Below are 10,026 nucleotides of genomic sequence, written 5' to 3'. Positions count from 1 at the left end.
CTGTCCAGCCTGCTCCTGCCTCCTCCCGCCTCTCTCGGCCGGCCCGCTCCCCCGCTCCAGCCGGGATCCGCCCCGCGCTTTCCGCGCAGCCCCGAGCGCTGCGCCTGCCGCCAGTTCGGAGGGGCCGGGAGGGACCGGGAAGGGGACGGGGAAGGGACTGGGAACGGGAACGAGAAGGGGAACGGGTGAGTCAGGACAGGACGGGACGGGACCGGCGGGCACCTGCCGAGCGCCCCCTTTGCGCCCCTTTCCGTCCCGTCGCGCCCCGTCGCGCCCCGCGATGCGGAGCCCGGCGAAGCGGAGCCCCGCCGTCCTCCTGCTGCTGCCGCTGCTGGCCGGTGAGTCCGCGCCCCGCGCCGCAGCGGGGCCGGGGGGCGTCAGGGTCCGGCCCGGCCCCGCCGTCCTGTTTCCGGGCGGTCGCGGAAGGGGCCCCGGGCGCGGCGGGGGGAAACCCGGCCCCGGCCCCCCCGCCCCGCAGCGCCCTCAGCCGCCCGCCGCTCCGCAGGGCTGGGGGCGGCCCTGGCCCCCGATTCCCCCCAGGGCTGCGCCCGCGGCAGCTGCTACCCGGCCACAGGGGACCTGCTGGTGGGGCGAGCAGCCCGCCTAAGTGCCACCTCCACCTGCGGGCTGCGCCGGCCCCAGCCCTACTGCATCGTCAGCCACCTCCAGGTGAGTGGGACGGGACGTGGGGGGACAAGACGAGGATGAGGCGCGCGGGACGCGGCTGGAGACACGCGTCATTGAGCCTTCCGACTCGCAGGAAGAGAAAAAGTGCTTCATCTGCGACTCGCGGCGGCCCTACGATGCCCGCACCAACACCAACAGCCACCGCATCGAGAATGTGGTCACCAGCTTTGCCCCCCGCCCCAAGAAAGCCTGGTGGCAGTCAGAGAACGGTGAGTTGTGGGTGGGGGTGGTGGAGCATCCTGTCCTGTCCCGGGGGGCTCTCCTTCCCTTCCTCCCACACTGAGGAAGTGTGACTCAGCCTGTGGCCGTGGCCGCGCCCCTGGACCACTGCCGGGCGGGGGGGACGAGCCCCCGGGACCTGTGAGTGGGGGCTTCCACTTGTCGCACTTGTCACCCCCAGGTGTGGAGCATGTCAGCATCCAGCTGGACCTGGAGGCCGAGTTCCACTTCACCCATCTCATCATGACCTTCAAGGTGGGTCCCAGCGTGTGGCTATCCAGGCTGGGACAGAGCAGGATGGAAGACGCCCTCAGGGACTGTGGGGCTATCCCCTGTCCCACCCGGGTGTTTCGCAGACCTTCCGCCCCGCGGCCATGCTGGTGGAGCGCTCAGCTGACTTTGGGCACACCTGGAAAGTGTATCGCTACTTCGCCTACGACTGCGCTGCTTCTTTTCCCCACGTCCCCCATGGGCCCCCACGCCGCATTGATGATGTCGTCTGCGAGTCCCGCTACTCTGACATTGAGCCCTCCACTGAGGGGGAGGTGAGGCCCTAGGAATGTCCCAGGAGAGTCAGGGGATCCCCTGCACTGCTCTCATCACCTTGCTGTCCCTTCCAGGTCATCTACCGGGTGCTGGACCCTGCCATTCCCATCCGGGACCCCTACAGCCCTGCCATCCAAAGTGAGTTGCCAGCCATCTGGGCTCCTGCTTGGCTGCTCTATTTTGGGCGTAGCTATTTTGGCTGCTCTCTCCTTGCACTGGGCCCTACACAGGGATCAGGACCTGATCCAGCCTGCAGGGTCTTGGGCCCCTCTGCACCCTGCCCTGTGAGAGCAGCTGAAGATCAGGCTGCATTGGGTTAAATGGAGGAGGATGGCTGTGCCACGGCTGAGCCCAACACCAGCTGTGGTTCGAGATGGGGAGTCAGGCTGGGCACGGAACACAGTGGGTTAATCACCCACCCAAGGCTAAATTTAGACTGGGAGCAGGAGGGGAGGAATCTGCAGGGCAGGGCTGCTGGGAAACTGCAGCTCTGGGGAAGCCATCCTGTCTTCCCAAGGCCCCCAGGCTGCCCCCACCGGGCACAGCCCTCTCCTGGGAACAACCCCCAATGGTGAGTGCCCCGAGACACGTAAAGGTGCTGTGCCAAGGGTGTTGTTCTACACTGGTGGGGTCCCAGCCTGCCTCTGCTGTGGGAATGCAGAGCCCAGCCCACGCACAGCCAGACTGCACAGCTACGTGTGTGGGAGCTGAACCCCCACAGCTACGTGCAGCCCAGCCTGGCCACATGCAACCACGTGCCCGTGAGCCAAGCCATGCCCAGGCCTGGGCCAATACTATGTGATATAGAAAAACACAAAAAGCCTGATATTGTGCAGCCCTGCATGGACACCCCATGCCATGCACAGCCCGTCCCAGCCATATCCAGCAAAGCAGAGCCCTGCCCAGCTCCTCTGAAGCACCCAGAGCCTCCTGTGCCATGCACAGCCCAGCCCAACCGTGCCCGGCAGAGGTGAGCTGTGCATAGACGTGCCCAGCCACCCTGTGCCAACGGGGGTCTCTCCCTCCCCTAGACCTGCTGCGTGTCACCAACCTGCGTGTGAACCTCACCAAGCTGCACACACTGGGGGACAACCTGCTGGACTCACGGCGGGAGATCCGGGAGAAGTACTACTACGCGCTCTACGAGCTGGTGATGCGTGGGAACTGCTTCTGCTACGGGCACGCTTCTGAGTGCGCCCCGCTCAGCGGGGCCCCTGCCACCACCGATGGCATGGTAGGGCAAGCCAGGCCTGTGTGCCCTGCTGGAGCTGGGCAGCTGTGCTGCCTAGTCCTGCAGCCCCTCACTGTGGCATCCTGGTAGGTGCACGGGCGCTGCGTCTGCAAACACCACACGCAGGGGCTGAACTGCGAGCGCTGTGAGGACTTCTACCAGGACCTGCCCTGGCGCCCGGCCGAGGGCTCCAGCACCAACGCCTGTCGCCGTGAGTGCCCCTGCTGGCACCAGCTCCTGGCACAGTGATCCCAGTGCCAGAGCTGCCAGACTGTGCTGTGCCAGGGGTTTTGGAGTGTTTTACAGTGGGATGTGGTTTGGTGGTGACTGGCATCATGCAGACTGGCTGAGGGTGTCTGGGGTGCCAGGGCTGTACTTTGGGGAGGTTTGGGATTGTGCTGCTGCATGTCAGAGCAAGGAGAGCCCAGACAGGGGAGGTTTGGCACTTGGGGTGATGCCTGCCAGGTGTGGGCTGTGGGGCCACATGCCACGCTGTGGTGCTGTCCCTGCAGGCTGTGACTGCAACGAGCACTCACGGCGGTGCCACTTTGACATGGCCGTGTTCCTGGCCACGGGCAACACCAGTGGGGGTGTGTGTGATGACTGCCAGCACAACACCATGGGCCGTCACTGTCACCTCTGCAAGCCCTTCTACTACAAGGACCCCACCAAGGACCTGCGGGACCCCGCAGTGTGCCGAGGTCAGTGTGGGACAGGCTGTGCAGGGTGGTGCTTCGGTGGTCACGGTGCTCACCCTGCCTGTCTCCCCAGCCTGCGACTGTGACCCTGAGGGTTCTCTGGATGGTGGGCTGTGTGACAGTGCTGATGACCCAGCCAGGGGCCTGATTGCGGGGCAGTGCCGCTGCAAGGAGCACGTGGCTGGTCCCCGCTGCGACCGCTGCAAAGCCAGCTTCTTCGGCCTCAGCACCGACAACCCGCAAGGCTGCCGGAGTAGGTACCAGGGTGGCACCTATTGGGGTCGGGCATGTGGTTTGGCATTGCTGGAAACTGCTGGCTCTCCGTGCAGGGTGCCAGTGTGACCCCCGTGGCACGATGCCTGACGGCAGCCGGTGTGACCCTGTCAGTGGGGAGTGCTTCTGCAAGCGGCTTGTGACTGGGCGCAGCTGCAACCAGTGCCTGGTGAGTGGGGCTGTGCCACGGGCCGTGCACAGTGCTCAGGACTATAGGAGAGAGACAGCTGCTCTTTAACACCCTGTGACCCTCCGCAGCCCGAGCACTGGGGACTGAGCCACGACCTCCCAGGCTGCCGGCCCTGTGACTGCGATGTGGGAGGTGCTCGCAACAATCTGTGAGTCTTTGTGGGGATGCAGAGGGCAAGGAGCATCATCCCCTCCTGGCATCAGGGCTGATGGTGCTGCTGGGGTGCCAGGTGTGCCATGGGGACAGGGCAGTGCCAGTGCCGCAGCCATGTGATAGGACGACAGTGTGAACAGGTGGAGGCCGGTTTCTACCGCATCAACCTGGATCATTACACCTATGAGGCGGAGGATGCCCGGCTGCATCAGGTGAGGAATGAAGGTGTCCCTGGGGAGGACATCAGGCGAGCAGCACAGTGGGTGCCCCTTTGCAGGATGCCCAAACCAGCAGGCAGTGGTCTGCCTCCCTACTCAGGGCAGAGCAGTGCCTGCTGGCCAAGGTGATTTTTAGGGTCCCATCTCACAACTCCTGCTTGCACCAGGGCTCAGTGGTGGAGCGTGAGCCCCCCGCAGACCGTCCAGCTTCCTGGACAGGGACAGGCTTTGCCCGCGTGTTGGAAGGTGGCTGGGTGGAGTTCCACGTGAGTGATGTGCCTTTCTCCACTGAGTATGATGTGGTCATCCGCTATGAGCCACAGGTGAGCACCAGATGGTGAACCCAGCAGTGTGATAAATTGCCAGACTGGGAGGTAGTGGTGGGGAGTTCCAGATGGTGAGGCTTTTTGACACTGCCCCTTCTTGGCTGCTAGCACCCAGAGGCCTGGCAGGAGGTAAGGCTGAAGGTGCTACGCCCCAGTCCTGTCTCCGCCAGCAGCCCTTGTGGAAACACCATCCCTGCCGATGACCAGCTCTCCACCAGCCTCCCCTCTGGTGCCAGGTAAACACCTCAGGAGGGTTGGGCTGGGGCTCACGGGAGGCACATGGCTGCCCTCGCTCTGTTTTGCTCCCATCCAGGTATGTGGTGCTGTCCCAGCCCATCTGTCTGGAGCAGGGTGTCTCCTACACGATCCGCCTGGAACTTGGCTGTGCTGCTGCTCATCAGGATCCCACTGCCAGTGTGCTCATCGATTCGGTGAGGGGAAGACAGGCAGTGGGATGGGGGACAGCAATCCTTTAGGGGGATAGGATGCAGCCGCAGGGAACACAGGGAGAAAAGGACATGATGTCCCACTGACTTTGCCCCGCAGCTGGTGCTCCTGCCCCGTTACTCCTCACTGGAGATGTTCATTGCGGGTGACCCCAGCTCCATGGAGCGCCGGGAAACCTTTGAGCGGTACCACTGTGCCCAACCCTTCCACGCTGCAGGGCCCTCTCCTGTGGCTGAGCCTTGCTCCAGCCTCCTGCACAGCCTCTCGGCCATCCTGCATGACGGGGCACTGCGTGAGTACAGCCCCACACCCTGTCCTGCACCCTGTCCCACAGCAGCTGAAGCTGACCCTGTTCTCTGCCTACAGCCTGCCTCTGCGATCCCCAGGGCTCGCTCAGTGCTGAGTGCCAGCCCCAGGGCGGGCAGTGCCAGTGCAAACCCAATGTCATGGGACGGCGCTGTCACCGCTGTTCTCCGGGAACCTTTGGCTTTGGGCCTGGCGGGTGCCGACGTGAGTGCCAGTGGGAGAGGAGCCTGGGCATCCCAGGGCTGGGGGCATGGGGAAGGGGTGCTCTCTACAGCTCAGGGGCAAACGCTGTGGGTGCTGTGCTTTCCAGCATGCCAGTGCAGCCGTGAGGGTTCAGTGAGCACCATCTGCGACAGCACCACCGGGCAGTGCCCCTGCCGTGAAGGCACCCATGGCCCACGTTGTGACCGCTGCCAGCCCGGCCACTGGGGCTTCCCTGTGTGCCGGCCCTGCCAGTGCAACGGGCACGCCGAGAGCTGTGACCCTCGGACAGGCAGCTGCCTGCGCTGCCGTGACCACACGGATGGTGAAAGGTGCCAGAGGTAGGTGGGGTACGTGGCCAGACTGGGGCAGGGTGCTGCCAGCAGCCCTGGCTCCTGCTGACCTTCTGCCTGCAGGTGTGCGGCCGGACACTTTGGGAACCCAGCGCTTGGCTCCGGACAGCACTGCCGGCCCTGCCCCTGTCCTGAGGGGCCCAGCACCCCCCACCACTTCGCTGCCTCCTGCTACCAAGACAGCCGCTCCCAGCAGGTCGTCTGCCACTGCAGCCCTGGGTACACAGGTGGGTACCTGCCATGGCTTGCTCCGTGCCTTCTGGGGTGCCCTGCCCCCGGGCACTGCCCAGTGCTCTGTGTCAGCAGGTTCCCGCTGTGATGAGTGTGCCCCTGGGTACTATGGGGACCCTCTGCAGGGCAGACACTGCCTGCCCTGCCAGTGCCACGATAACATCGATGTGACGGACCCAGAGGCGTGTGACCGGCGCACAGGGCAGTGCCTGCGCTGCCTCTACAACACGGCAGGGCCCCACTGCGCCGAGTGCCAGCCCGGCTTCTATGGAGATGCCACACGCCACAGCTGCAGGCGTGAGTATCCACTGCCTGCCAAGACAGACTTGCCTCCAATCCCAGTCTCGTTCCCATCCTTGTCCTCATTCCCTCAGCTCTATCTCTGCTCAATGCCTCTTGGTTCCAGGTTGCTCTTGCAACCCCCTGGGCACCGATGCCAGCACCTGTGGGCCCCAGCAGTGCCACTGTGACAGGCACAGCGGGCAGTGCCACTGCCTGCCCCATGTGGAGGGGCAGAGCTGTGACCGCTGCAGCCCCAACTTCTGGAACCTGGCCAGCGGGCAAGGCTGCCAGCCTTGCGCCTGCCACCCCCAGCACTCCCTGACGCCCTCCTGCAACCAGGTGAGACACGACAGGGACAGGGCTTGGGGGGATGGGATGGGGCTGGGGGTGTGCTGCAGCAGTGCCAGCCTCGGCCGTGCCATGTCTGTCAGTTCACAGGGCAGTGCTCCTGCCGGCCCGGCTTTGGCGGCCGGACTTGCACCGACTGCCAGGAGCACCACTGGGGTGACCCGCGGCAGCAGTGCCGAGGTGAGAGCCGCTGCCAGTGGGGGGACCACGGTGGAGCCTGTGGTGCCCTGACACTACTTTCCCTGCAGCCTGCGACTGTGACCCCCGTGGCGTAGCCAGTGCCCAATGCCACCGCAGCAGCGGCCACTGTGACTGCCGGCCTGGCATCTCTGGAGTCCGCTGTGACCAGTGTGCCCGGGGCTTTGCCGGTACCTTCCCTGCCTGCCAGCCCTGCCACCCCTGCTTCGGGGACTGGGACCGTGTGGTGCAGGATCTGGCCGCCCGTACCCGAGCGCTGGCACAGCGGGCCAGCCTCCTGCAGCACACCGGGGCTGCTGGCGCCTTCGAGGGCACCTTCCGGCAGCTGGAGGAGAACCTGGCCACTGTGCGTGATGTGGTGGCCGCCCGCAACAGCACTGCTGCTACCGCTGCCCACCTGACGCACACCATGGAGGGGCTGCGGTGAGCCCTGGGCACCGGGCACGGCTCCCAGGGTAGCCGCAGGGGCAGCTTTTCACCCCCTTCCTTCGCAGGCGGCAGATCGAGGAGGCAACTGAGAGGCTGACACGGGTGGAAGGGGAGCTGACGGCTGCTCAGGATGCCAACTTCAATGCCAGCCATGTGCTGAACACTGTGGACCGGGGCGCCCGCGCCCTCAACCACAGCCTGCAGGACTTGGAACAGCGGCTACACACCCTCAAGACCTCCAATTTCCTTGGTGAGCCAACCACAGAGGCAGGCCAGGGTGGTCAGGCCATGGCCCGGGGTCTGACAGTGCCCCTGCCCCCCCAGGTGCCTATGACAGTATTCGTCAGTCCTATAAGGAGTCACAGGAGGCCGAGCGCCAGGCGGACGCCTCCACCCGTGCCGTGCCCAGCCCTGTCAGCACCTCGGCAGCCACTCGCCGCCGCACTGAGCAGCTCCTGGCCAGCCAGCGGGACGACTTCAATCGCCACAACGCAGCCAGCCGGCGGGCACTGATGGACCTGGCAGCAAGGGCACAGGCGCTGAGCCTGCATCCGCTCAACGAGAAGGTGGGACACGGAGGGCACTGGGGGAATGGCACCCTGAGCTGCCCTGATCCCACGCTGCCTTGCAGGTCTGCGGTGCGGTGGGAGATGTGCCCTGTGCTGAGAGCCCTTGTGGGGGTGCTGGCTGCCGGGATGAGGATGGGGGACGGCGCTGTGGTGGTCTGAGCTGCGGTGGAGCCGTGTCCAAGGCTGACGGTGCTCTGGACCGGGCACGCCATGCCCAGGAGGAGCTGCGTCAGGCTGCCAGCGACATGGCCCAGCTCTCCCACAAGGTGTGTGGCACATGGGTGCTGGTGGGATCTGGTGGCACAGCCACGCTCTGCAGCCCTTGGGGCTGGCACCAAGGCTCTCTGCCCATGCTCAGGTGGCAGAGGCCAAGGGGAAGGCAGACGAGGCCCGGTTGCGAGCACAGGCAGCCCTGGACAAGGCGAACCAGACCAGGGCCCGCGTGGAGAGCTCCAACAAGGAGCTGAGAGAGCTAATCAGCCATGTCAAGGCCTTCCTGAGCCGTGAGTGCCGGCATGCTGGGAGGGCTGGCCACCCCTACCCAGAGCTTTGTGGGTCTGCACCTGCTCCACACTGCACTGACCCTGCACTGCATTGTCCTGACACTGCATGTGGGCCGTGCCGCCCTGCCCCATGCTGCGTTGCATGGTCCTTGCCCTGCCCCAGCCATCCTGTGCCCTCCAGCCATCTCTGGCCCCCTGCCCCATCCCATGTTCCCCTCTGCCCTTTGGTCTGCCTGCCCCCCCATACCCCGGCGTGCTGTAGGGAACACACTGACTGCTTCCACCTGCAGAGGAGGGGGCTGATCCTGAGAGCATTGAGGTGGTAGCCAGTCGGGTACTGGAGCTGTCACTCCCCGCCGCACCGGACCAGATCCACCGCCTGGCCGAGGAGATCAAGACGCGGGTGCGCAGCCTGGCCAGCGTGGATGCCATCCTGGAGCAGACAGCCAGTGACGTGCAGCAGGCTGGGCAGCTGCTGCGGGATGCCCAGCGGGCCAGGTGAGCCCGGGGACGTGAGGACGCAATCCCTCCGGGGACCGCAGCCCAGGCCGTGCTGAGGCCTTGCCGTGTGGCCGCAGGGCGCGGGCAGAGGGAGTGCGGGGCACAGCCGAGGCCGTGCGGCAGGCGCTGGAGGAGGCGCGGCAGGCCCAGGGCATGGCTGAGCAGGCGCTGCAGCAAGCTGCCGGTGACATCCAGCACAGCGAGAGTGCCCTCAGCACGGTAAGAGCCCCAACCCTACGACCACGGGAGCCCCATCCCCACCACGCGATCAGTGCGACCACACCGAACTCCCATGCTGCCATCCCAGATGCAGACCCAGACAGGAAGTGCAGAGCAGCAGCTGGCAGGTGCCATGGAGCAGATTGGGCTCCTGGACAGGCAGACTGATGCCCTGAAGGTGAAACGTGCGAACAACAGCCTGGCGGCCACACGTGCCCAGGAGGCAGCCAGCACCGCGCGGGACCGGGCCAGCGAGGCCAAGCAGGTGGGTGATCGGGGGCACCAGTGTGGCAGCAGGGGTCCCCCGACGATCCTGCTGACCAAGCCCACTGCCCAGCAGGTGCTGGAGGGGCCGCTTCGGGACCGGTACCGGACAGCACAGGAGCTGGTGGAGCACCGGGCGCAGGGCGTGCAGCAGGCGGGCAGCCGGGCGCAGCAGTTGCGGGAGGAGGCCGCAGGGCTGCTGCAGGACGCCCAGGGCAAGCTGCAGCGGCTGCGAGGTGAGGCCGGAGGGGGGATGCTGGGGCGGTGCCGGGGGCAGTGGTGGGAGGCCAGGCTGACTCATGTTCCCGCGTCCCTGCAGCACTGGAGGAGGAGTACGAGCGGAACGAGCGGGTGCTGGATGCCAAAGCGGCCCAGCTGGGCGGGCTGGAGGCCAGAATGAGGGAGGTGCTGGCCACCATCAACCAGCAGGTCCAGATCTACAACACCTGCCAGTGATGCCCCGGAGGAGCCTGGACCCCCCTGGAGCACCCAGCCTCCTGCCGCCCGGCCTGCGCCTGCCCCGCAGCGGTAGGCGGGGTGGGGGCTGCGGGGTCCCCCCGTGTGAATAAAGTTGCAGAGCAAGACCGCCTCGCCTCCGCCCCGTGCCGCGGGCCGTCTGCCGCGGGGGCCCACA

The 10,026-nt window shown here is 66.0% G+C and overlaps 1 protein-coding gene across 1 annotated transcript; it reads left to right on the top strand.

The window, feature by feature from the left end:
- Nucleotides 1-131: 131 nt before the first annotated feature.
- Nucleotides 132-9,978, top strand: LAMB2 (laminin subunit beta 2). The gene is made up of 33 exons (XM_038148646.1): nucleotides 132-338; nucleotides 506-669; nucleotides 761-896; nucleotides 1,088-1,161; nucleotides 1,263-1,451; nucleotides 1,527-1,590; nucleotides 2,484-2,686; nucleotides 2,774-2,894; nucleotides 3,196-3,384; nucleotides 3,455-3,634; nucleotides 3,711-3,823; nucleotides 3,913-3,992; nucleotides 4,074-4,209; nucleotides 4,383-4,538; nucleotides 4,650-4,777; nucleotides 4,855-4,972; nucleotides 5,088-5,280; nucleotides 5,355-5,498; nucleotides 5,605-5,836; nucleotides 5,912-6,075; nucleotides 6,155-6,376; nucleotides 6,486-6,700; nucleotides 6,793-6,889; nucleotides 6,958-7,330; nucleotides 7,402-7,586; nucleotides 7,661-7,902; nucleotides 7,968-8,171; nucleotides 8,264-8,408; nucleotides 8,699-8,906; nucleotides 8,987-9,128; nucleotides 9,217-9,393; nucleotides 9,469-9,628; nucleotides 9,712-9,978. Exons 1-33 carry the CDS (start codon nucleotides 281-283, stop codon nucleotides 9,846-9,848), a joined length of 5,349 nt encoding a protein of 1,782 aa, XP_038004574.1. The 5' UTR covers nucleotides 132-280; the 3' UTR covers nucleotides 9,849-9,978.
- Nucleotides 9,979-10,026: the final 48 nt, after the last annotated feature.

The sequence above is a fragment of the Motacilla alba genome, chromosome 12 (genome assembly GCF_015832195.1).
Source record: "Motacilla alba alba isolate MOTALB_02 chromosome 12, Motacilla_alba_V1.0_pri, whole genome shotgun sequence".
In the NCBI taxonomy this organism is placed as follows: domain Eukaryota; kingdom Metazoa; phylum Chordata; class Aves; order Passeriformes; family Motacillidae; genus Motacilla; species Motacilla alba.
The sequence above is the reverse complement of the archived record's forward strand: the minus strand, read 5'-3'. Positions and strand labels throughout refer to the sequence as shown.